Below are 26,679 nucleotides of genomic sequence, written 5' to 3'. Positions count from 1 at the left end.
CAGGAAAAGGGGCTAGTGTTTGGCTCTTAGGTCAGTTCCTTCACTACACCTCAACTGAGCGCTGACAAAAACACCCAGCATCCAGATAGAACCAGTTCACTTTCCTCTTGATTATTAAACGGCCACTTGAAGAAGGAAAGTTATTTGCTGCTGATCTAAAAAAGGCATTTCACAAAGCAAACTAAAAGAAAATATCTTGTCCTCTATAGCAGTGGCGACCAAACTGTTTTTTTCCCCCCAAAACCATAAAGTTGAAAGTGCCGAGCGATTTAAAAATAAGAAATTTTTAACTAATTATGATGACCCTGTTGAACATTTTCAGTCAGACTTAAAAACTTAAATTCAAAAAGTGAAATTCATATTACAGCATACAAATGTACTATACAGAGATAAACACTTTAAGGCTTTGTTTCTTATAATCTTGATAATTGTGGCTTATAGATGGATTATAGAAATTTCGAACATTGTGTAAAAGTTGCCCATTGAGTGATCCTAATCAGTTAATCAACCACAAGCACATGCAAAGGTTTCCTCAGCGTGTCTCAGTCTGGGTCAGGACACAGTCATGGGGAAAAACTGCTGACTGGTCAAAAATACTGGACTATTGCTCAGTGGCCAAAAGTTCTCATTTCAAAAGAAAGCAAGCTTTTCGTCTTCAAATCAATGTTAGAGTCCTTTTGTAAAAAGTGCAACTGAAAATATTGGTTTTATGTTGTTTACCAGTTCCAAAGTTAAATGTTCTTTTGATAATAAGGTGTATTTATTTTTGACAGAATATTTATTGCATGCTTAAGTTATCACCATTACATCAGTTTAAAATGGTCTTCAAACAATATTATCATTTATCGCAATAATTTTTGAGACGATTAATCGCTCAGCAAAATTTGTTATCGTCACAGGCCTAGTAGTGCTGTCTAGAACTTACCTGTCTTCTCTGTTGCGATCAGCAGCATAGAACTGCTTGCGTAACCACCTGGAGGATGAGAATGAATGGACTTAACATTTTTAATAAACAACAAATTTGGATGATAATGACATGTATGCTTTAGTGTACCTTTCTATTTGTAATGGTGTTGGTGATTTCAATGTATCGTCCCTGAGCCACTTTAACCCCTTCACCCACATGGACATCTCCTCATCAGATGTTGCTGAGGAAAGCAGTCATTAAGAAACAAGAGTCATAAATATGAAGGTACTACATGTAAAAACAAACAGTCATAATTGAAAGAAGATGTCCCTTTTTCCACCAACTGAGGTTTGCTACAATGACAGATGAAGAATGTTTGAGTGCATACCTGCCAAGCTGAGGGATTTAAGGCGAAACTCCGTGCCGTAGAGAATAACAAAGCAGAAGTTGTCGAGCCGTACTGCTGAGTCCTCGACATAGCGCTCAAAGTCCCGGGACTTCTGACCAGGACGGATCTCTTTGATCTCTCGAATGTCAACTGTTGGACCAGACACACACAAAACAGTGAGCAAAACAAAAAAAGTCGCCATTTCTTTTCAGGACCATTTCCAAAGATGATGGGAAACTAGGCACAGGGCCATTCACTGGAATCCAGATACACCCAAGCTTTTAAAAAGGGATAAAAACACTTTTTGCCATACCATTTCCTTAATTACATACACTTAGTACTCTACTCACTGGGCTATTAAGTAAACATCCCCTCCATGAACTGCATTCCTTCATCACATGCCCATATGATTTCTGCCACTGAACCTGCACTTTGAAATCCAGAACACAAGACCAAGGAACGCACAGATGAGCCTGTGAACTTCATGAAGTCAGCTTTGATGACATTACAGGGTAAATATATTTTATACATGGTACTGTTTGGGAATATTGTATAAAAACTTATGAATTTAAAAATATATATATATTTATTTTCTCATGGAAAGTTTATCATTTGTAACATTGCCACAAATCCCCAACCAAAATCCCCATGAAAGGTTTCTGGGAATTTTCCACCCCTTGATGTCCTTTCAGGGAATAATGCAGCGATGCCTTTGCTAATCTGATGTAATGTACTGCCAGAAAGCTGCCTGTAGGAACATTATTACACTTTGACTCTCTTAAGAAATATTAAATAGAAAAAATACAGTCAGTCAAGGTGGAAAATAAAAGGGTGAGTCCCATCCACTGGTGTTTAGCAGCCGACCTGGAGCAGACAGCTCACCTAGTTGATCAGTTGATAGCTTTTTATGCTTGAGGTGTCCCTCAAAGAGCAAAATGTCAACAACTAGAGATGCACTAATCAATTTTTTTTGCCCAATATCAATATCCAATATTAATATTGCTGTTATGGCCAACATTTAACAATGTCTTTTATATTACATCTAAATTTTATAAGAGTCAAAAAATACCCACAATACTGCCAATGTTTCTCTGCTTCAGCTAAAAATCCCACAATCCTGCACTGCATCACTGTCATATAAGCAAACAAATATCAGATAGTGACTTCACTTCCTTCTCCCCCCAAAAACAGAAACGGTAACAAGTTGGAAATTAACACTGCATAATGATTTCAGCACGGTTTCTGTTATGGGACAAACATAGGTATAAAAAAACAAAACAAACCAAAAGATTAACATTGTGTTAATGTTGATATTTCTGGCATCAAAACATCTCATAATTTGTGCAATAAGCAGCTGAAAACAACTACTAATATTAGCAACTCAGCATCATATTTGTTATCTTATTATCATTCTACATTACAGTAAACAAACATTTTATGGTTAAGAAGAGCATCATAACAATATAATTGTCGTTAAATTATTTTAGGAACAGATGTTTTGACAAGAAGGAATTATTGGTAGTTTTTGTTCTAAATAAAATAATTTGGATTATTTTTGACTGGATATATATATTGTGACTTAAAAATACAATTTCTACTCCAGGTTATTATAGTCAGAAACTCAAAGTCAGACATTTGCCTAACATGGACAAAGAAAAAAAAACATGAGTAAAGCTTAATAAGAAACAAACTTTTACATTCTGGGCCTGTAAATGACAACATTTTGTAAGACATAATTCTGTGATAATGTTAAATGTGTACTGAAATAGCTTCAAACTTTCTAAGAATTTTTTTCTTTTTTTTTTCCATTTAAACCTTATGTATAAAAATGTTAAAAATAACAGTTGAGCTAACAGGAACTTGTTTTATGCACCCCCTTATCACATGAAGCAGAGGCTTAGAACATCAGACAAACCACAAATGATTCACTTTATGTGCCATACAGTACAAAGATAATGATCAACACGAATGACACAAATATGGAGCTTACAACCAATAAAATCACTTGAAATTGCATATCGCATCAGAGGCACTTCTATATAAAATCTGTATTCTAACAGGAAACTGGGTAAGCTATGGCGCATAGAGACACTGTCATCTTTAAGGTGTGTCTTGGCGTGATTATCAAGTGGTCTGGAACTTTCCAAGAGTAAAGGCTTGAAGTAACTCGTTGGGTCCCTGTCGGTACTACTTAAGTCGATTTTGAAAACCCAAAACTCTCCTGCTAAAAACACACATTTCTTTCAGCTCCTGCTCCTCTTCCTGCCCCCATACCACACATCCTGTGCTTTTGTCGCCTACACACCACATCTGTGCTTGTGCATAGGTGACGCTGTGCATGCTCTTTTGTCGTGTAGTTTAAACTAGGTCTTCTCGTAGCTTGCCAGTCATAACTCACAACTTAGTTTACTTCACCCACTACACAGCCAGCAGACATCCGTTGACAGCAGGGGAGCTGGAGTTACTGTTAGTCATTTTGAGTCAAAATATTTGGAAGCTTTGTCAGGAAGTAAAGGGGATAGCCAGAGATGTGATCTAACCCTCTTCAGTTCCTCCTTCCATTTCGGTCAAATCCCAGTTCCACAACAAAGTCCTCATATTTGCTTCTTTTAACTAAAAATGCACATGAACAAGTAACTAATATGGCTTCAGGTCTTTATTTAAATATTTAACCGTAAGAAGGATCCACTTATTTGTTTAAGTGGATCCTTCAAGAACACTGTAGCTCACAATATGACACTACACAATCCACATTAGTTAACTTATTGGATTAAGCTAAACTGGAGACTCATATTTTCTCAACAGCTACTCACAACAACATAACTCAACCTTCTCCAGGACACTTAAACTGGATCTACTCAGCTCCAGGGCTGAGCTCGTTTTCCAATGGGGAAAAAGACGAAATTGGCAACATTTTTATTGGAGCTCATTCAGAGGCCCTTTATGCTTGTGTACTTATTTTTCACTAATTTGTTGACGCAAATCTCATAAAAAACACTGAGATGAGTGTCAAGAGTGTAAAAAACCCAAAAAAAGTGCGTCACTTAGAAAAGAAATGAGAGGTCTGAACTGAGTGCATGTGCCCTTCTTTTGCAGGAGGGCTGGAAAAAACAGGTCATAGCGACAAAAAACTTTCCACACATGAACGCAGGTAATTCACACTGCATTTCTACAAATCAGCTACACGCAACCTAATAAATGACTTATTACTTAAAAAGAAAAAAAAAGACACATTTTATGATTTTTTTTTTACTGATGGCTCTTACGTTCATTTCTGTGTTTAAAATCTTAAAGTAGTTAAGCAGAAACTTGTGACAGAATGACATTGTAACTGCTATTCTCAGCAAAGTAAAACAAGAGGGGTTTTTTTTTAAGGCAAATTTGAGCTAAATGCAGCAGAAAATAAACTTTAGGGTAAACAGTAAACAGCTGCTGCTATGGGGTCCGACTGTCAGATTACTGAAAATATGATTGTTGTGAGAAAACACAAATGATGTGTGAGAGTAAACAGCTGCAATTGAAATAACACTTCACAATCACATGGCTTCACTGAAACCACTTTCTGGTCTCTGAGCGGATTGTAATGGTGCACTAGGACACAACACACAGATTCATCACATATCCCTGCTGCAAATGATCAAGTGTATATCAATGGAATACCACGTTTCTGGCAATAACATGTTTATGGGAATAAATTATTCCCATTCCCAATATGTAATTCTAATATTGTACATGCCATTTTTAAAATTTGATTGTCAGAACACTTGATAGAATAATCGGTGACTAAAGTAACTGTTGGTAAAAGTCCTAAATAGAAATTGCTGGCAAATACTGTAATAACTAATTTTACATTTATTTTTTTTAGCTTAACTCAAGTCCTCTCAGCACTCTGTGTAACAACCAGGACCCTGAACAATAATCTCTGAAGTGCAGATGACAGTCCATCAAACAGGTTTTATATCATACTGCAATGCAAAATATGTATTTATTGGCTAATAAACACATTAGCCAGTGTTTATTGCATTCCAAGTTTTCTGCAATATCAAGAATATAATAATAAAACGCTAGTGGTGACAACAGTTGCTTTAAAAATCATTCACTTTAGAAATGACACCTAGGAAGAAACCTATTCTTTTAAGCCCTTTGCAAACAACAGATAGATAAGTAACAGCTGGTGAGCTTGTCTGCACTCAATAGAGATGTGCCTACAATTGGGCTGTTGACGGAAAAAGCACAATTTTCAGCCTAATCAACCTTCATTAGCAACAGCTTAACAATAATAATCTCAAATGTTCATTTTTCCAATTGGTGAACACACAATACACAAGACTTTTTGCTGCCGACAGCGTTACTAAAAGAAAACTTAACTTTAGCCATTTTTAGTTTCATAATGAAAATAAAGTCAAAGAAACATGAACAGACACAAGAACTTATTTACAATGAAACTCTACATGCTGCAGCATGCTCAGACATGTCAGTAGGTTATTCAGGCTGTGGGACAGTGAGAGAGAGCAACACTTGCACAAAATTGTTGTCACTAATGAAGACAGCCTTTATAGAAGTCTCCGGGAATACTTTTGGAGAAAGATGTTTAAGTAATGCACACCCTGCTAACGGTGCTAATTGCAAAGATGCTATAATTTCAAAATGTAACTGTAATTATTTCACTTTTACAGCATAACGATACTTAGCATTAACTGCTCTCTTAGACACACTGATGTTGCTTCTGCTCCTTATTTAAATAAGCAACTACCTTTTTGGAAGGCCAGAAAAACCCGTTTGTTTATATATCACAACTCTTAGAAATAAAAACTAGCCAGAATAGGCAATATTAAGCTACACATCACAATTTCAAAAAGGCCCACAATATAACTATTTTTTGAAAGAAAAAAATGTCAATTGCAAAAAAAAATACATATGAAACAGTGAAAAGGCTGTGATTGAAAATGAATCCACAAAATAATATAACAAATTATTAGTTTCTATGGCTCACATATGAGTCATAGAAACTTGACTTTGTCAAGCCCAAAAAAAGCAACACTTTTCTACAATTATCATTTTTCTTCATGATATTCTGTAACTTACAGAGAAACAGTCTTTAATCATTATGTTTCACTTTAAACTTAAGCGTTGCAATATATGGTTGTCACTTTTCTGCAGTTGGCAGACTTTTGCAACCTCATTATTTGGGTAAATGTGTACATAAAACATGTCACCTATGTCTGTGATCGTTTGTGCTTTAAGAGCATTCGTATTTTGGAGCACTTTGTAATCATATTGTGAATATTTGGGACTATTATGAGACTCTTTTGAACCTTGTCATGCAGCTTTGACCCCACTGACTTTCTACGTCCAGAGATAAAGACCACAGCAAAGATAACTTACTCTCAAGAGGTTTCTGTCCCAGTGGTAAAACTGTATAGAAATTCAAGGTGATCAAATGGCTTAATAGTAAGAGTTGATCCTTTTCCCCAACATATTATTATGTCTGTCACGATCAAAAAAATTTACTGGATGACAAACTGTCCCAGAAATTATTGCGATAAACGGCATTATTTTTAATTTGAGACAAATTTTAAATAATATAATGATATTGGCATAATAGTCCATGAACTGCATTATTTATTGATCTCTGAAACATCAATAAGACTTAAGTTCTCAGTACAATTGAAGTACTATTTAAACATTTTAAACACCCAAATAAAAAAAAAATTAAAAACTCTAAACAAAAAATAAAATGGAAATAAGATCAAAACACAACCAGAACCATAAACATAATGGCTCAGACAGGTAAACAGACAAAACTACCAGTTTTAATTTATTATACAATTAATTGATTTATTGCGACAGGGTTACATAACATACTAAGCACCATCATGTCATACTGACAAACTTTTATGTGGAAGTCACCTCTGAAGGAAGAGGACTACGGTAAGTTAACCATGTTCGGAATTGGTGAAGAGCTTAAAAATTACATTAGGGAAACTACGAAAGGTGTAAAAAGTTTCTTTAAAGAAAACCATTTTCTACTGAGGCTGTCCCTTCAGGTTATTGGAGGTCAGATTTTAGATGACAGTAAGGAGCTGCCAGCATTACAGCAAAGGTTTTCAGATCAAATATATTTGACTGCCTGTAGACATAAGACATTTCTGTTGAAGTTGCTCAGTCAGTTGCATGCCTTAACCTGAATCAAAGTAATTATGTGAGTTTAATATCATTTTACAGTTAGCAACAAGCCAGGAAAATGTTCAAGAATGCGCACTATAGTCGACTATAGGATTCTGAGCGAAGTCGTTGCTTTTAGCTTGAAAAATAAAGACAGTGCGACTTTCGCTTTATACCTCAGAAGTTAAAAGTAGCAGATGGCTTTGATGCATGCTCATGTCACTTGTCATCAGGACCATGCTCAACCAGAATGTCTACAGATCATATGTGAGATATACAGAAGATCTGATGAGCAAGATATTGCGACAAATCTATTTTTGACTCAGACTTTACGCACAGGTACAGAGTGAAATGAGAAGTGAGACCCTCACCTCTTAAAAAGACTGAGATCCGACACTTTTTCATTTGAAATTCAGTGCATATTTAACAACCCCCAATTTTCTGTAAATTGATCCTCATAACCACATCCTGCTTTATACTAAGCCACACATAAATCTTAAACCATCAGGTCATGCGTAAACCACATGTTATTAGGTTTGAAAGATATGTTAGAAGGACAAAAAATAGATGAAGGCTAATTCATAGAATGTTTACGCAGAAAATGTGAAAAATAGTCTTCAGCTATTATAGCCGTTTCCTTCTATGATTGGTGTGCATCATTCCTTAACACCACTGATATGATAAGCGGTAAATAGTCCAGGCCAGACTGATCCTGATTGATGACATACTTCCAGCAAATCCCAAAGACTCTATTTCTGTACATTAATGAACAGCCTAAGCTAATTTCACCTCTCCATGAGTATCGAATAACAGCTATGAGCTCATAGGCTGTATGAAACCCTTCACTGTTAAAGAAGGCAACTAAGCTCCCCATCATTTCATTTTATTTGTTCTTTTTCTTTTTTTTTTGCGTGCTCTCTCTCTCGTTGCATCCGGAGCAGACCACAGCTGTGTGAAAGCCAACAGACAGGAGACTTAACGACTAACCGAAAGCCTGCCTGTCTTCAGCTTGACACCCATTAGTGTAAAATTCTTATTAATGGAGCAGATAGGAAAAATGAAATACTAGGTCTTCTCGTCACTGATCCAGGATTTATTTTTATGTAATGTATAAACATAATTTCGTCAAATACTCTCGTCTACAGTGGGCTGGAGAGGTTGTGTGAAATAGTATTGATCCAGTAAAAGACAACATGTTCATGTAGTTAATTTCAGGAAAAAAAAATTGTCTTCATTGTAAATATAATTTTGCTTGAAATACTAAACCACAAATATTTAAATCCAACAATCTGAGTTTAAAAAACAAACACAAAAAAAACTATAAGGAAAGGGAAGTGAAACAGTCCAGCTTTCCAGAACCTTGGTTGTAAAAAAACAATCACTTCTGCAGAAATAAAAAAATCTGGGCACTGGCTGAGATACATTTAAGACACCTGCTTCTAAGAAAAAAAAGATCTAAATTAATAACTAAGCAAAAAACGGATCAACATGCTCAAGCTGTACAACACATCGACTCATTTGGCACTAATAGAAGTTTTTGCAACATCCCAATTACAGAAGACTGCTTGGATGGGAAATTTGATTGCAGAGTATGTTTCAATTCCCATTCATTTACACTCAATATGGTAAAGTGGAGCTCCAACTTTTTGTGGTTCAGTGTTCACAATTCACCAATAAGTGCACATAACTCCAAATTATGCATGAAAGATTAGCACATTTCAGACCTTTGTTTGTAAATAATATCTTAAATATCTGAAAGAAAATTCAGGTTTGAAAGCTGAAATACATGGGTTCAATGCTACTTGGCATGTGATTGGCTGGCACTTGCAAAGAAGTGATAGCGCTAAGGAAGCATCCACTTGCTACCAAGGCATTATAAGGAGGCTTTTCAAAGTTAACTCGTTGATCATAACGCAAATTCCTTTCAGCGCTGTCATTTTCTTTAACATAGGATTGACAAAACGGCTTTGTGTTACTTGAAGGAGTTCTATTTTTTCACATATTGTCTCGTATTGTACCGTCTGTTATAGTAGTCAAACAAAAATGTAAAAAAACCTTTTTTTTTTTTTAAACAAAAACTATCTACTTCCGTTTTAAACATTATTTCCTTCTTTGTCTCAGCTCTTTCTCAGTGGGGCTAATCCCGTTTCCTAAAAAGTCGATTCCACTCTCTGTCCCACCCTCCTGTTCTACTCAGCGCAAATTGTGCGCTACACTCAGAACAGCTGTGAGTGCCGCTCAGTAGCAACAAATTAAACCTCTCTAATTATTTTACTGTTGCAGACAAAAACAACAACAACAAAAACGCAGCAAAGTAGCATTTTACATTCTATTATTCATTACTGAAGAAACACTAGACATATTGAAACAAATGAAAAATATAAAAAAACGATACATACAAAAGCAACAGACATGAGAAAGAATCCCATGTTACAACTGTCCTGCTTCAGAAATGACTTACTTTGAACAGCACTCTTAAAAGTCTCTTTTAATAAGCTCCTCCTACAGAAAATAGGAAAACACTAGGAAACTAATTATAACTCAGTTTCCTAGAAGTCAGACCTCAAACAAATACAACATGTGAAAACTTCCCAAAAACAAGTCTTATCCTAACGGCGCTTTTTAAAGAGTCCTAGTTCTGTACTTCACTCCCCAATGTTACATTTCATTCATTGCACTCTTTGTTTTCTTGTTATAATCCCACTTAAAATCTGTTGTCTTGGTTAATATTCCTAGATGAAGGGAAAAAGCAGTTATCTGTGGGAGTATATACATAAGAGCATTTCTGGCATTTTTGTTTTTTTTAAGAGAATGTGTCACCTTTATGAATTTTCTTTTTGTAGTATATTCTTAATATTGTTTGTCATGTGTGGTATTGATGAAATTGTAACACACATTTGCATCAAATAAGTATATTTTTAGCAAATTTTACAAAAATAAAAAAAAAAACAAAGTCAAAGTATGTGAAAACCATCTATAAAAACCTGATTAATTTGTTATTAGTCATGAGTTAATAATGGACAACATACAGTTAATTATGATTAAGTATTTTAATCAATTGACAGTGCAAATATTAAGGTATAATCGGTGTTTTAACTATTAAAATTGGAGTTATAAGCATTTTTAATAGGGGGTCTATTCACAGGTGGTTGAGGTCCCTAAATGCCGCATATACTTGGGATCCACTGGAACATGCACTGGTTCATTATGCCCACTTTGTAATATTTCATATTGCATTGTATCTAAAAGTTTGCATTTTTCATATAAATGCTACAAAAAGTTGAGTAGACCTGAAATTCATTTGGAATAATACAGTGCTGCTCACTGCCCTCGCAAGTAGAAGGCTCAGGAGTTATTCTGTCATTTCCAAATAATTTTAATCGGTTGTTTGGAAATATTTCTAGTTGTGAAAAACACGAGACGGTCATGGTGTGGTAACAAAGAGAGAAGCATCTTCCACTACCAAGCAATCCCTGAGCACCATACCCATTGATCCCAATTGGCCACAATAATGAGCACTCCTACAATAAGCACAAAAGCACAGAGAATTTCATCATCGCTTCAAAAAGGTCAAATTGGAAATCTGTCTTGAAAATACTTGCACCTCTTTCTCAAAATGTAGCAGTTTCACACCCACTGAACCACCATCCAGCACCCTAAAAAATACAGTGAAGAAGTTTGCGCATACGTGTGTATGTGCAAAGAAACGTATTCTAAGCTTCATTGGCTCAAGTTGCTGCGATTCTAAAATTAATTTTTAAATTAGATCATTTCCAGAGTAATGGGGATTTCAAAATATTCATGTTGACAGAAAAATTCCTGAAAATGATCTCGTGTTTTTTTGTTGTTGTTGTTGCTGTTTTCTGGGGATGTGGTTGGTTGCTTAAAAACATGTTGGAGAAAAATAAATAAAAGTGACTTAATCATGCTCTTTTCAAGAAAACTCCTGCTGATTTCGTGGAGATAAGGCCAAATCACATTAAGCACATACTGCTAAAGCACAACTGAATGCAAAAAACGGAAGAAATGCTGGTCAGACCTGTCAACCCAGAAAATAGTCTGATGCATTAAGACTACAAATTAGAAGGCTTCAGGAATCACAACAGCCTACTTCCATGCACACAAACTAGTTCTGGCACAAATGGCATTCCGTCCTAACATTGTTCAAAAAGAAAATCATTAACATCTCGGTGTGTGAACGTGTCTTTGCAAGCTACTCACTCTCTCCTTCAATTTTGTCAGTGCTTCGCGTCCAGATAATAGTCCGCGTCTCCAGTTTTACTTGAAAAGTCCGTCTCTCCGGCCTCTGGGACTTCTTTGAGTAAAACAGAGTCATTACTGTGCCCAGCTCCAGGTCTCGGTACAGGTTGTTCATCTCCGTGTCGTCCATCCACGGAACAGGTCCGTTGGACAAGAAGCCAGAGGTCCCAGCCATGTTCACTTCCCCCGTTTGTTATCCGTTTCCTCTCAGAACAATCTGCTTGGTCCAGGCCTAGACAGGGTTACCTACAGCAGGAGGGGGAGAGGAGGAGGATGCATGAAACAACAGTTCCCCGGAGTATTGCAATCCTGTATGTACATTAAACTAGGGCAAATACTTGGAAGTTAAATCCTGGAAAAAAAATAATACTGGAACCAGGGCTGCAGAATATACTGGATCCCAATGAGCAACGCAGCTTCATAGTTTGTCTGGTCGAAATGTTCAATTAGCTACAATATTTCAGCTGTTAAGCATTGGAGGAACTCAACCCATTTATGTATACATCTGATTTTGATCTTAGAGACTAAAATGCTAAAGCAAGATTACTCTGATATTGTGCAGCATTGTTTTAATGCAACAACTTTGGCTATCGTTTGAGCTTAACTCTCTTATGCTACTGGTTGAACTCATCTCCTAGAAACAAACAAAACAAAAAAGAAGAATGTTTACATTATGAGGTGCTAATTTTCAATGATAATGTAAAGCAGACATGTCCAGGTTATTATATATTCATTTTCTCCTCATTCATTCATTCTTGTTGATTGCACTGCTTATTATTGTTGATGTTTCAGCATGGCAAAAAACATCTAAGATGTATCATCTAAAAATAACATGATTAGCTTGCAGAAAAAAAACATAACTTACTATCTAATTTCATAATTTAACAGTATTGGGCTTCATTGGAAACAAAATACAAGCTTAGCAGTTTTTGTTCAAGTCACAATAACCACTGCTGCCGTTAATGGGGCAAATGTTATTTTTAGGATGAATAAAAGAATTATAATTGTTCTAACTATCAAATCTGGGCAGTCATACAATTCCCTTTGCAGAGTCTTTTATTTAATTATCTAAAGAGTTTTCAATGCAAATCACCCATGAATGAAGTTTTAATTGTCTTCAATCTTAAACCTACACACGGTCTAGGGATCACTTAAATGTTCATTTTGTACACCTATTGAATAAATCACCTTTTTCGGTATGGAACTCCTGTAAAAATGCTTACATACATGTTTAAAATCAGAATTGCTCTCAAACGTTGAGCAACCAAAGCCTAAAAATAGACATTTTAAGATGAAGCAAAGAAAAAAAGTTACCTCTATTTATATTAAACACGCTTTAAAGAAAATCCTTCCACACAGTAAATGAATGCAATGTAAACAGGATTTCTGCTTACTATTTTGACACAAGGGCTAAAAAAAAAAAGAGAGAAAAACTGAATTAAATTGGGATTTCTGGATCTTGATGAATTTTTCACTTCTTATGCCTTCTTTCAGATTTCTCAGCACAAATACCTTCAATACGTCAGTACAGGGTACACATCTGCATCACTTTCTTTTTTCTTTTCTAATCTCGAGCATAGATTAGAAAAGAAAAATATAGATTTATAAGGAAAAACATACACTGTAGTCATTTCACACATGCTGACTGTTCTACACAACTTCACACTCAGACAGGAGAATCATTCTTTAACTATCATTAGCAGTGCTGTAGTCAAATGACAGCTCATTACCTCCACAAAAACTGTTTTTTTCCGTCATTAGACATTTAAAACTAATAACACCACATCACTTTTAAATAAGCCTATTTTTGTTTTCAATTTATCCCGGAGGCTGTCAGGTTTTATTTTAATCTAGAATGATGTAAAAGACGCAAACAGGCCTGCAGGAAAAAAACAAAGCTCTGAATACAGCCAAGTTTAAGAAACGACAGTGTGAAAGCAGCGAAGGGGGGACAGCGGTCCAACAAGGAGCGTTTCACTATTTTACCAGCGTGGAAATGGGGCCGGTGGCTGCTAGCATTTTGCCTGGGCCGACAGGAGAACACGGCTGGATTTCTCCGTCATAAACAGGTAGCAGCAGCTACCGTGCCTTTTTCCCCCCTCATCCTTCTTAATTACTCTTAACACCCAGGGAGAAATTAACAAGGGAGAGGTGGTGGGAGGCGCGGGGGGGAACAACACTTAGCAGGAGCTGGGGAGCTCCGTAACTACCTACCGCAGCAATCTCGGCCCGACCGCACATCTCTAACGGCTGCTCCTCATTTCTCCTCGAGCGCGACTCCCCTCGTCCTTCTTTCTCCTGCTCCTTTTCCACGCTGCGGACCCGGGTTTCCCGTGAATTAAATCATCACCAGGCCCTCTGAAGGCACCACGAAGCCGACGACAACAGCTACGATCCCAGCAATACCCCCCTCTCCCCTCCAGCCGTCCATAGAGAGAGGCAGGCAGCGGTGAGCCAAGACTACGTAACTTGGTCTGTTCTCGGATCCAACCAGCGGAGGCCCTTCCCCCCTCTCAGTCCACGGGCAGCAGCATCATCCCAAGCAGAGTCAAAAAGCGAGCTTCCGCTACGGATTTTCAAAATAAAATATGAACAACGTCCGTTTGCTTTAACAAGCGGATGTTTCACCTAGAATGCGATTAACAAAATTGATCGGATATTAGCAAAAAATTAATTGTGCAACAACAATTTAAATAGGTAAATAAAACTGTAAAACTGTCACAGAAATTAATATTTGAACTCTAAATTGCACTTCCAATGACTACTGTCTACTTTGGCACAGTTAAACTAGTGTGGGTTGAGAATACTTGCTCATGACTGATTGCGTAGTTATTTTAGTCAGTGTTAGTTGCTGATAGGCCATTACAAAACTTTAAATGTCCTCCCAGATTTAGCTGTTTGATTGGACTCAGTGTCATGCTGAAAAAAATCAATCACTCTTCATCTTCAGCTTTGTAGCTCACATCCTCTATATTTTGAATAATAATTTAGACATTGGAGTTTGGGCCTTCAAAATGAAGGCCCAGAGCATGACGCGTCCATCCTTCCATTTCACTGAGGGCATAATATTTGTTTGATTGTGCTCACGCTCAGTGTTGATTTTGTGTCAAGCAATTATTTGGTTCATTTTTATCCTAAACTCAAAGTTAAGCATCAGGTTGGTGAAGCTTTGGAAACTGCCTGACCAGATTTTTTTTTTTTTTTTTTTAAGTAACTTAAGTAAAATATCTAGCTTTTGTAATATCACTGCTGTCCTACATTTTCTCAAATAATCAATTGCCACTTTTTGTTTTGGTAGCTTTGAAACTTTTTGTACACTTCCTCTGATTTAGTAATCAAGCGGTAGTTTTAACTGAAGGATTACAAATGGACAAATCCAACTAGGACAGTTTTGTTTTTTCTTGGTTTCATTCAATGCAATATCACTGATAGCAGATGTGAACCTTAAAAGAATGAATGCTGAAACTGAATCAAATGGTGGTTTGACAAGGCATGTGTGGAAAAAGACAACATGCTTTTTAAAATTTATTTTTACAATCTTAACTTTTCAAACAAGTCTATCATAACTGGGGTGTGTAGACTTCTGACAACCATTGTAAGCTTTGATTTTCCTCAAAAAATGACTTGAGTTTGAAACGGACTGCGAATGCAGAGCTGTCTTTTACTTTGAAAGTGTTAACCTTACTTCCGGAAGCTCTTTTGAAGTTTCACTGTAAACTTCAGGTAACTTTTTCTCAACAGAAGCGCCTATTTCAGTCTCTTTCTCCTAAAACTTTTCGTTACACTGTTCATTGTCTCCATTCAGCTGTTCCACAGCATGTCATTGAAAACAAAACACAGCAGAGATAAATTCATATGGAAGAAAGTGATGTTAATTTTAAGGATTATTTGCTTGAATCCATCTGATGAGCTCTAAACAGCTTGGTTTAATTCTACTGTGTACAAGATTAGGATAGCAGACAAACAGAATAAGGTTGATGTTTTATTCTGAAAACTACAAAGCTCTAAACAACAAGCTTTCAAATCAGCATGGGATTGTGTGATAAGTGATCAAATAACAAGAGATATTCATGACAAAAGTTAATCATTCACATTAGAAGAGTTCTCAAAGACATGTCCTGCTCTATTATAGCATTACAAAAACTGCACACCTACAAGGATAGATGATGTGATCATTTTTGGCTAAAAAATCCAGACCCCTGGATCAAAGAGAACGGTCTCTTTGAGCTCTGGCACACAAAAACATGATGCTTCGGGCATTTTAAGTAACCAAAATCACCTTTAGGCCTTGTTCACTGTAAGACTGAGGAAACACACACTCACTAAAGACTTGCAAAAGAGCAATAAGGGCTTTTTGTTGAGGATGCATACAGCACACGCTTCAAAACAATGACAATATGTACATCCCTGAAATAAACAGCATGGATAAAACTTGACATTCTGTGTGCTAATGTGTGTTAGCATAGTGCTAGAGTTTAGTTCCTCGCCGTCACCACTTTGTCCAGCTTAATTTAAACACCACCTAAACATTCGTCAAAACCATCATAATCTCTTATGTTAGTGGAAAACATAATAATTTATTATTCTATCAGAATTATTATTCCCTAGATCTGATGGCTTAGCATCTCAGAACATTGACTCTGACACAACTTACTAGTTAACGTGATCGTGGTTGCGGGAATACGGTCAAAGAGCTGCAGCTACATACACAACATCGCAATGTTTCTAAGGAGAGATGCCGTTCGGGGCAACATGGTGAAATCTTTCAAGAGTTGATTTTCGCCTGTACACAACTGGCCGATATTTACAGCATGATTATTAAACCTGTCTGTGATCACAGCTGGGGTGCCGTCTTGGCTTCGTCCCACAGCCATCGCACAGAGGAATCGTTTGACATCGGCGACAAACCATCTGTACAATCAAAGGCTTGAGTAGAAATGTTCAAATAAAAATACTAAGTGCAGTTAAAATTCATAATCCTTTTCGGCCATGTCGATTGCCCAGGCAAACTTTTCCCTCTGGGTCTTGTTGTAGATCTTCTCAATTGGAATGCTCCACTTCTTGCACCTGGAGAGAATGGGATACGAACCAATTAGGGACAAAAATCTGAGCAGCAGTTTGTGCTACTAATTCTAACTCTTCTTCACTGAAGCAAGACTGGACAAAAGGTATTGCATTTCCATGCAGCTGCTGGTTTTGTAACGATTTAAGGGGATTGATTCGTGAAAACAGGACCGGGTGAGTCTTATCAACTGCAAAAATGGCACCTTTGAGAGAAATTGAATTATGGCAAACATGGCTGAATTCAAGCAAGAAGACTTAAATGATACAAAGCGAACAACCAGAACTAAAACAAAACACAAAAGAACAGCATGAAAACAGAGCTGGGTATCAACGGCACAACATCAAAACCAAACTCAACCAGACCATGGCACATGTATGAATTTCCACTTTGTATTATTGTATCAGAAAAGAACTTCATGATAAAATATTACTTGCGTAATTTATGGATTTTAATTTTATTATTATTAAAACTATCATCAAATTCCACAAATCCTCAATACAGTAATTTAGCAGGATGAAGTGAACTGGCAGGTTCCTGTAGAAACACAGACTGTTCAACCAACTGCGCTTTAGTTTAGTTTTGTTTATAACACTGAACCTGTGGATTCTGTGGCACTTGCATTTATTGTGTAGTATAAGGTTTTAGCTCTGTTACACTGGTAGCCAAGTAACGACATTTCTTTGTCAAGATTCACCTTGTGTTTTTTTTGTACAATGACAATAAAGGAAGTCTAAGTCTAAACCTTTCCCCCATGTTGTCACAGGTCCTACACTGTAAACCAGGTCTGCAGGAACCACCCCATTGCTGAGACCCCCCATCCCTTACACTGCAGCAGGGAGCATTCCTTCGTCCATTGTGCTTGAGGACAAGTTTCTCCATAAATAGCTGTGGAGCATCCTTTAGGGAGGGCGGGCCACTGTTCACCCCTTTCTCTGAGGCATTCTGCCACAGACAGTTCCTCATGGACTTCCCACATGGAGGAAGGAGAGCTGTTTGGGGATGCACCCTAGCTTTCAGAAACAAACCCCATTGTTCATGGGGCTTTTTCTTCCTCTTATTTTCATTCTGTAGCCACTAGCTTTTTCACCTCTGCTGCTTCTTTTCCTACAATGCAAGGCCATTTCCTGCCTTTTAGTCACTGAGGTAGATGTGATGTGTGGCCCACAAGGTACACAAATGGCTGGCCTATGCATCGGCCGGTTTCCTACCCTAACGTTCCAGCTTTTTCAACCACAGAATTCCCAGCATCGGAAGAAAGAAAGTGCGTGAATACCAGGCAACAGAGATGCGTGGATCCAGGTAGTTGAGCTTGGAGGTGCCCAGCGCAATCTGCTTGTTCTCCTCTCTGTCCGTGGCTTGAACCTGGAGTTTCATGAGCTGCTCCTCTATCCTCTGCAAGGCTTTACGCTTCACCTCGACAGTCCTGAGAGTGAGCGAGTACAGAAACAAGAACATTAAAATAAGCCAGAGATTTTGATGATAAAATAAAAACACACATCACATGCACATTCAGCTGTGGAGGTTAAAAACATATTTCCTTTCTACCCCAAAATGGACGGAGAGTGTTAGGGAAGCGATAGATTAAACACTTTGCTGACAGCTAACAGCTCTCAGGCGTTCTTACTTTCTACTCTTTTCATCATGTGAGGCCTTGTGATCGGCCTTGGCGGCCTTCAGCTGCTTCCTGGCTGCAGATAGCTGCTTTTGTTTCTCGTCAATCTGCATCATAAACACACGGTGGATGAGGAAATTAGTGTAGATGATGCATCTTTTTTTTTTTTTTTTTTGCTTCTTGAAAAAACTTTTGCTAAGGCAAGGTTACCTTGGTCTGAAGATTCTGCATGGACTTCTCAAATGTTTTGGGCGGAGCTCTCTGGTGGTTACACAGGATGGCTACGGCTCTGTTAGCTCGGTTGTATGACAGGATCTTAGCCGGGATACTGTCCTCAGCTGTGAACCCAACAACAACAGAAACGGATAAAGGAGAACGTTTCAAAGGAACACAGATGGTTGAAGTGAATAGAAGTAAAGCTGCTCACGGCAGGTGAGTTCCTTGAGCTGCTGCTGCAGGGTGATTGAGGCATTGTAGGTACGGAAAACTTTGGCTGTCAGCCCATCCATCAGCTCCTGTAAGTGCTTGTTGAGGATGGAAGTCTACAGGAAACGCAGAAAAAAGACAGATAGTGTGCAGGTGAGGAAAAGTACCACAGACCTAAATGTAGCCCCATCACATCCTGGAGGCAGATTTTGGCGCTTTTCTTACATTCAATCTGTCAAAGAGGTCATCCTCTGGCTGCTTGTTCTCCAGAAACAACTGAAGATTTTTAAAGACCTGAAGACACATAAGCAGAAAATCAATGCGGATGAGAAAAACTGTACCCTCATTCTTTAATTCCATTCACTGTTGCACCATAACATTTCTAATGAAAAGGGGAAAATGACATCTGAACATTAGACAACTATATCAACGTCTAAGCACAGCGGCAGTTTCATGTCGGGGGTCTGTTTTGCTCTGTGATTCTATGGTGGTGTTGTTTGTTGTAATTTTGCAGCTCACCCGCTTCTCCACCGGGATCTTATTGTAGTAGCGGATGGAGTCTTTTCCCAAAAAGTCAAACTCCACCACGTACTCCTGCTCGTCCAACTTGGGATACAGCTTGATGTGCTCCACCCTCAGCGAGCAGCAGCCGACCGTGTCTGCCGTCTCACCTTCCTCCTTCTCGTTCCCAGCCCTCAGAGCCAGCTACGCGGGCAGGGCGAAGCGCAATGTCTCAGTTTACTGTTTCAACTTCATTTAAGACAGCAGTTACGGAGGTTCACTCACCTTGTCAATAAAATACAGCGCAACGGCCCTCTGCCGGATCCTCATCTCTTTTGACTTCCAGTCGTCTCTGTACTGAGTACGAATCCGGTCCACGCATTTCTTTAAACACCTGGCGGTCTCATACTTCTGCCAGTCCTTCTCTCCCTGCAAAAACACACAAATATTTTTTTTAACTGAGGTAAAAATGCATTAAAAAAAAGGCTAATGAATGCATGGAGGGTTTGAGAAAGAACAACCACCTTGATTCTGGAGCTCGGGTTCAACATGATGTACTTGATGGAGCCCTGGATGTTCTCTGTCCAGGATACTAACCAGGTCACCTTGTTGTCATGGCGAACCTCCTTCCACTTTGTCCCTGGTGGAGGTTTGGGTTGCTTGGAGTCCCTGTGGGAACAAACGGCTGGTTTGATATGAATGTTGGTGTATGGTGGACTAATTCCACCAAAACTACTATTTACAACCCATCAGTAACAACAACGATACAGAAAGACAGAGGCATTTTTCATAATAAACACTGTATGTGAGATATTGTAGTGTAGAGATTATAACCAGCATGTGAGGATCAACACGTCCTCTCTGGGTTGCGCAACTGTTGGCTTTCTTTTACAGGAAGAATACCTTTGACACATTGCCAGTGGTGTGTATTTGAGTGTGTATTCTCATACTGTTGCCGCTTAAATAATAATATTCTTGCCACTGAATAATATTCATTTCCCTGTCTTTTTGATGGTAACTCATTGCTGTAAATGAGTTATAAAAAGAAACACCACGGCAAGCTTTTATGACAATAAACTGAACTAAAGTCTATAAAAAGCTGCCACAACAAGACAGTAAGAAGGAGGGAAATATAAAGAACGATGAGCGTGAAGACTGAGTTGAGGATGATAAACAAATGTGAGTTATAATCCTGAGGAGGAACTCCGGCAAACTGACTCAATCTCAATCTCATCTGACCCTGCAAGATTCCCATGATGTGAGTTCACGTAACTGGATTCAGGTTGGTTTGACGGGGCCACCTTGTGGTATACTGCAGAACTAGGTGCTACTTTCACTGACCTCCTAGGCTTAAAAACAAATAATATATGATTGCCATACAGACAAAATATAGACAAAAATAAAACACAGAAGAGATGACTTCTCATCAAACAATTAGAAAATGCTTTGCTTTAATATTTATGCAACATAGTCAAGAACAGACGAAAAAAAAAGTGGCTGAAGCAAGTTTTTTTCAAATTAATGAATTAAGACAACCCCTTATTCAATAATAAAAGTCCGCTGATTTTTGAAATTAATTTTTGTACTAAAGCATTGATATACGCAAACCAAAAACCCAATGATTCATAGGATGATGCTGTCACAGGAAGGTCTCCTCTAAGGATTCATACATGAAAATAAGAACAAATGTTAAGGTCTACAATGATGGCTACAGCAGCTATTAGCTGGTTTGGTTTTAGTCTGCCAGAGAGTGGAGTTAAAGAAGCAAAAGAGGGTCCTATTTTCATCAAAGTTTATTTTAACTGAAGACAATCTTTTAAATGTCATTAAAAATAGAAACCTTACCTGAGCCTAAAAGTGAGTCTTGATGGACTCCTTTTAAAATATACTGTAAATATGTGGTTAAAAAAAAGAAACGCAAGATAGATATTGAAATAAAGACAATCCCTAAATATTACAAAAAAAAAAAAGAAACGATAGCTTCAACGGGCTAACAACGCCTGTATTTCAATGTCTTTTTTGACACATGGAAGTGCATCTTCCTTTTCTTTGGGTCTCCAGGTAGAGCTCTCTGGTTTCAGCAACATTAGGATGGGAGAAACAGTTGTTGAATCAGGACATAAGAGTCATTTGAATCCTTACTTGCTACAGTTGATGATGATGTCTTCGGGCCTAATGCGTCGTTTCAGCATCCCCATCTTTGGATGGTCGCCTCGTCCTCGGAACAAACCCGGCGGCTCGATGCGAAAGTTTCCAATCCTTTCCTTGTGATTGTCCATGATGCAGAAACCATACTCCTGAAGGATCCGCTCATTTTCCTCTTTGATTTTCTGGAAAACAGTTCTGAAAACACTTTAACTTGTTCCGGCACGTTCCAAAGACGGACAGCATCCGCATAAATGAGTACCAACCTGTTTGTCTTCCTTGGACATCTGTTTGCGAGCCTCTGATTGGGCTTTGAAGTACTCGCTCATTTCTCTGAAGTCACACTTGTTCAGATCTGTGATTATTGACTTCTCTTCTGATGTCATTTCCTAAAACACAAGGGAAATCAATGAAGTAATCTCTGCTTCTTTTTCTGAACTAATACATATCGAAGGTAGGAATTCTCCCTACCTTCCTCCAGTCTTTATAGAAGTTCTTCCTAAAGATGTCTTTAGTGGTGTACTCATGATCTAACATCTTGGCAAAGAAGGTGGCCACTTCCTCAGCGGGAGCACTAAGCTTCATTGGTTTACCTAAAAAAAACAAAAAAACATTACAATCTCAAACAATTAAATGTCTGTGACTTGCAGCGTGATTTTCGAGGTGATACTCACCATCATAGTAGAATTTGACTTTGCTGGGCAAAGGGTCATAAGGTGGAGCGAAGACCGGACCCTTGTGTTCAAGAAAGCGCCATTTAGAGCCGTCAGTATACCTCTCCTCCTCCCACCTGAAAACACAATCAGGGAAGAGAAGAAACATCCCAGTCGCCCATCGGTACTTTGATTGTCATTTTCTAAGTAAAAGAACAATTTGAGCTGAACTTTAGCTTACCATTTCCATTTCTCCTCTTCTTCTTTTTTGGCTTTCTTTCCCTCTGCTGCTTTCTTGTCTTTCGTCTTCTTTTTGTGCTTCGTATTCTAAAAGACACAATTTACATGATTTAATGTGAAGTTTCGTCAAGGCAACTCAACAGGGCACGTTAAATCGGTATACCTCCTCCTCTTCGTCGTCTTCATACTCATGTTTCCTCTTCTTGGCCTTCTTGTCGTGTTCTACCTTGACTTTCTTAGGCTTGTATTCAAACCTGTAAACAACTCCTGCTTTAATAAAGGTTCAATTACAAAGTAGCATAAAATACATTTTTAATTGCAGCTAATTGCAGAAATTTCAATATATTTGAATGATACATACTCCTCATCGTCATCCTTCTCACGTTTGGTGGCCTTGTTGTGTTTGGGAGACGGATAGAAGCCATTGTCATCTTCCGGCTCGCTTTTGATGGCAGCGGGACTTCTCTCTCTGAATCGCACATTAAGTATCATTTAAGTAAACCAAACAAACACATACGTGTGTGATACAATGGTAGGCTAAGATCTTGTTAATTGTACTTGATCATTTGCATATTATATATATAATAAAGGAATACTGCGAACCTCAGATATCCATTTTCCTTCTCCTTTTTGAGTTTGTCAGGATGGGATGATAAACTCTGTAATAAAAAAATAACAACTCCTTTAGTCAAAGCTAATAAACAGCTGGTCACAATTTAGTCAGCTTGACTAAATTATGTCAAGCTGTTGCGTTTTCTAATCTCTGGGAAATACAAAAAATTCTAGAATAGGGCTGCACACTGTGGCAGCTTGTTGAAGTAGCAAAATAGTAAATAAAGCACTCTTTTACTCTGGTATTTTGGCCATAAGTACAACAGTAACAGAAGGGTTCAAAAGCAGCATCTTTTGATGAGATAAAGACATATTATGGAGCAGGAGCAAAGCAGAGGGAGAGAAAGAGGAAGTTTAAACATTCTTTGTCTTAAGTCTTAAAAGGGGAACATAATCTCTTGCAAATAAGATGGATGAGCTGCTGAGGACCGAACCAGAGCATCGGGTAGGAAGCATTACATGTTTCACTAAGACGTGGCTGAAGGGTCATATCCCTCTCTCCAGACTATACTCCTCCACAGACGATCTGAGATGTAATCCACAACATTCTGCAGTAAAATATTGTGCCTGCAGACCTGATGTTGAGATGTTACCTCAAAGATTTTGGGATGTTCACCAGTGACAGCTGAAAACCTAATTTCTCTTTTAAATCAATACATTATTTTTAAGTCAAGCTGAAATAATTAAGTAAGCAATTGTTTTACGAACAAAATAAAATCATGATGTAAAACTAAAACAATAGTCTGAAAGACACTTTTCAAGCCAATTCCCAAAGTGGAAAAGCAAGAAAGAAAACATAGATGGCTCAATCACTAATGGATAGAATAACAAACAGATGTTTGAATGCAGCCCTGCTCTATTTTGTTTACCATACTTGTCCAGACCTGTGAAATGCTTAGATCATAAGCACCCAGTAAGCACGTAGTCATCAAGCTCACCCTGACAGACACTAAGGAATCAACAAACCTTATCCTCTTTCCTCTTCTCTTTGTCCTTGTCTTTGTGTTTTTCTCTGTGCCTGTCTGTGCTGCCGTCACTGTGCCTCGGCTTCTCTTTGTCTTTGTGTTTTCTCTCAGAGTACTCCTTATGTTCGCTGAAAGCCACGGAGGTCACAGAGCTCCAACCCAAGAGGTCAGACAGAGCATGTCAGTGACATTAACTTCTTTAACACAAAGTTAAATCCCACCACTGTTTCTCCAAGAACAAACCGCAACACATGTTCTGCAGATGTCACTGATGTGGCATCTGCAGAACATAAACTTCACTGATTTAATATTTCAGAGTTTTCTTAGCAGTAATCCCAGTAGTATTTGTGAGCATATTTCTCACATAAGATTCTAAAGCAAGCTATATAGTAATGTAATCATGAGACAAACGAAAAATAGATTCACGTTCTGTTCTTCACTTAAGAGGCAGAAAAAAAAATGTGTACCTGTTGCTATGCTTTATTTTCTCTCGTTCCTTGTCTTTCTTGTGATCTTTGTGTTTGTGCTCCTTTTCTTTGTGCTTGTCTTTATGTCTGTGAGAGTCTGCGACACAATGAAAAGATCCAACTGAAGTCACTTGTGGAATGACAACTTGAAGTTAGTTTGATGGAAAAAAACCCACAAACATTCGAGGATAATCTCGGGAAGTATAAACGCTCGCCAGGGCGCCATAATTCGCATAGAGCCTGGATAAGTATTGCCACGTCTGATGTGGATACGTAAAGCAAACTAAAATTAACTCATTTACTAAACAAGCATAATCTCACCCAAAATTTGTAAAAGTAATTTTAATAGATCATATTTGATTAGTGGAGGAGGTTAAAATCCAGTATCAAACATTAACTGTAAACAACAAAGTTCTCTGTGCAACATGTAGTTGCACTCCTAACAATTCCTACAAATATGTCACTTTTGTTTGTAATTTATTCTTTAAATTTAAAGAGTGTGTCGTTACTAATATTCATATACATTACTAAACAAAGAAAAACAATTAAATGGGCGTTTTAATTTGTAGGCCAACACAAATCAGAGCTAAAGCTGCGATGATCCATGTCATTTAAAATGTTTTTTTTTTAATATGAAGAGTATGGCGTGCATTTGCATTCAGACTCTTCTATTCTAATAACCCTAAATAGATGCAACCATGGCTTCAGATGTCACATAATTAGCCAGATACGAATTATCATCTCTGTTTCCACTTTACATTGTTGTAAATTTTGTACAATTGCAAATATTAATTAAAAAATAGGTCTGTGTTCATAATGTGACAAAAGATGTAAATACTTTTAGTTGCTTAGAAAAAGCACCACTGATAAATAAGTGCGGCTTGAGCACCGACAAGCACTTTTTGTTGAATTTGAGAAAAACTAACAAACTATACCTGACATATAAAGATTTCTATGCAAAGAGAAGAATGCTCATGCATTTTGATAACAAATAATCCCAGTGGGAAATAGGTTCCCACTTTTTTCTCTAAGATCAGTGCAAATGTAACCTAACAGAGGGATTAGAAACTCAACTTTTAGAGTGTCACACAGAGGGGGGTGGGTTATAATTAGATTAAAATAACATATGCTTTGAGTAATTGTGTGCAAAGTCCTCCAGTTTTGGATCAAAGTGCTTGAGCCGACGTCTGCTTTCCGTCGGCGGTGCAGACAAACCGGCTCTTCTCTTCACAGGGATGGAGGCAGAGAGCAGCCGGCCGCTGAGATGCGATCAGCGCCCCGGCTCTCGCCTCCATATCGCGGCGGACGGCTCGGCTCGGCTCGGCTCGGCTCAGCGGCGCCCTGGATGCCTCGCGCAGAAAAGAAAATGGCGCAGAGACTAAGTCCTCAGCCCCAATTCCATCACTTTCGGCTCCAAAATGCATCCCAATTGCGTCCGTGTGTCGTCGCACCGAGGCATGCAAAATTGACCAGAGATCGGCCTCTGTCGGAATATGCTCTTCGTTCTGAGATCCGAGGGCGGCAAATGCACGTTTTAGACCCTCTTTTTGAACAATAGCCGCAAGAGAGTGGAGGAGAAGGGACTTAGTCTCTGGGACGCCATTTCTGTCCTTTAAAAACTAACAGTAGACAGGTAGCAGCGGTTACAAACTGGTCAGGATGCATCAAGAAAATCGTCAGAAAAGGACCTACCACTTCCTTTAGATCCACAGTTGACCTGGAAATTGTGAGAAAAATAGTTTTATTATTTCATTTTTAAAAACGCCGGTAGGCTGGCTGTTCAAGTTGCGACTGCAAACTAGAAATACGTTCCTGCGTAAAAAGCAAACTAAACACTAAGATATTAAAAAACAAACAAGCAATACAGCGCAAACAACCTGGATACCTGGAGGGCGCTTTCTGCGGTTAGTCGCTTCAGTTTTCAGAGTTAAATCAATATTTATTTCATAACGTGACGGGTATTACTCATATCATGTCAGTTGTGGGTGGAAATCTTGATTTAAAGAAAACAAATCCTCGACTATGAAGCGAGAGCTACCTGAGAGTCTCCGCGTCCATGATCCCCACTCATGGTCAAGTTGTTTTTGTTTGGAGCGCAGGCAAAAGTTATCACTGACAGGACGACAGTGCAGTGGAGGATGCGAGGTTCAGGGAACCCTCTCTGACAGCCTGGAATGGAGTCCCAATGTTTGTCGACTGCGCATGCTCACTCCATTGGAGAACTCTCTCCTTGTATAAACATCTATGAGGGCTGGCATTTATTACTACTGTAC

The 26,679-nt window shown here is 38.2% G+C and overlaps 2 protein-coding genes across 2 annotated transcripts in view; both read right to left on the bottom strand.

Moving 5' to 3' along the window:
- plcg1 (phospholipase C, gamma 1) overlaps positions 1 to 14,231 on the bottom strand; it is a 35,047-nt gene extending 20,816 nt beyond the window's left edge. The window contains exons 1-5 of the mRNA XM_055046091.1: positions 13,935 to 14,231; positions 11,682 to 11,966; positions 1,296 to 1,445; positions 1,055 to 1,148; positions 926 to 973 (exon numbers count right to left, since the gene is read on the bottom strand). Coding sequence (XP_054902066.1) covers positions 926 to 973; positions 1,055 to 1,148; positions 1,296 to 1,445; positions 11,682 to 11,895 — 506 coding nt within the window. The 5' untranslated portion in view covers positions 11,896 to 11,966; positions 13,935 to 14,231. The remainder of the gene's footprint in view (positions 1 to 925; positions 974 to 1,054; positions 1,149 to 1,295; positions 1,446 to 11,681; positions 11,967 to 13,934) is intronic.
- A 1,458-nt stretch (positions 14,232 to 15,689) lies between these two features.
- Positions 15,690 to 26,587, bottom strand: top1b (DNA topoisomerase Ib). Its single transcript, XM_055046393.1, has 21 exons — positions 26,445 to 26,587; positions 26,099 to 26,123; positions 24,407 to 24,503; positions 23,941 to 24,091; positions 22,966 to 23,021; positions 22,724 to 22,831; positions 22,526 to 22,616; positions 22,364 to 22,449; positions 22,144 to 22,259; positions 21,941 to 22,062; positions 21,736 to 21,858; positions 21,467 to 21,654; positions 19,849 to 19,993; positions 19,610 to 19,753; positions 19,343 to 19,528; positions 19,049 to 19,117; positions 18,825 to 18,939; positions 18,608 to 18,735; positions 18,410 to 18,504; positions 18,059 to 18,208; positions 15,690 to 16,787 (listed from the first exon to the last, which is right to left on the bottom strand). The coding sequence occupies exons 1-21, from the start codon at positions 26,475 to 26,477 to the stop codon at positions 16,685 to 16,687; spliced, it is 2,331 nt and encodes a 776-aa protein (XP_054902368.1). The 5' UTR covers positions 26,478 to 26,587; the 3' UTR covers positions 15,690 to 16,684.
- Between the last annotated feature and the right edge of the window lie 92 nt (positions 26,588 to 26,679).

Source organism: Poeciliopsis prolifica, unplaced genomic scaffold (assembly GCF_027474105.1).
Source record: "Poeciliopsis prolifica strain line A6 unplaced genomic scaffold, Auburn_PproV2 SCAFFOLD023, whole genome shotgun sequence".
In the NCBI taxonomy this organism is placed as follows: domain Eukaryota; kingdom Metazoa; phylum Chordata; class Actinopteri; order Cyprinodontiformes; family Poeciliidae; genus Poeciliopsis; species Poeciliopsis prolifica.
Note: the sequence above shows the minus strand (reverse complement) of the source record. Positions and strands in the feature narration are given on the sequence as shown.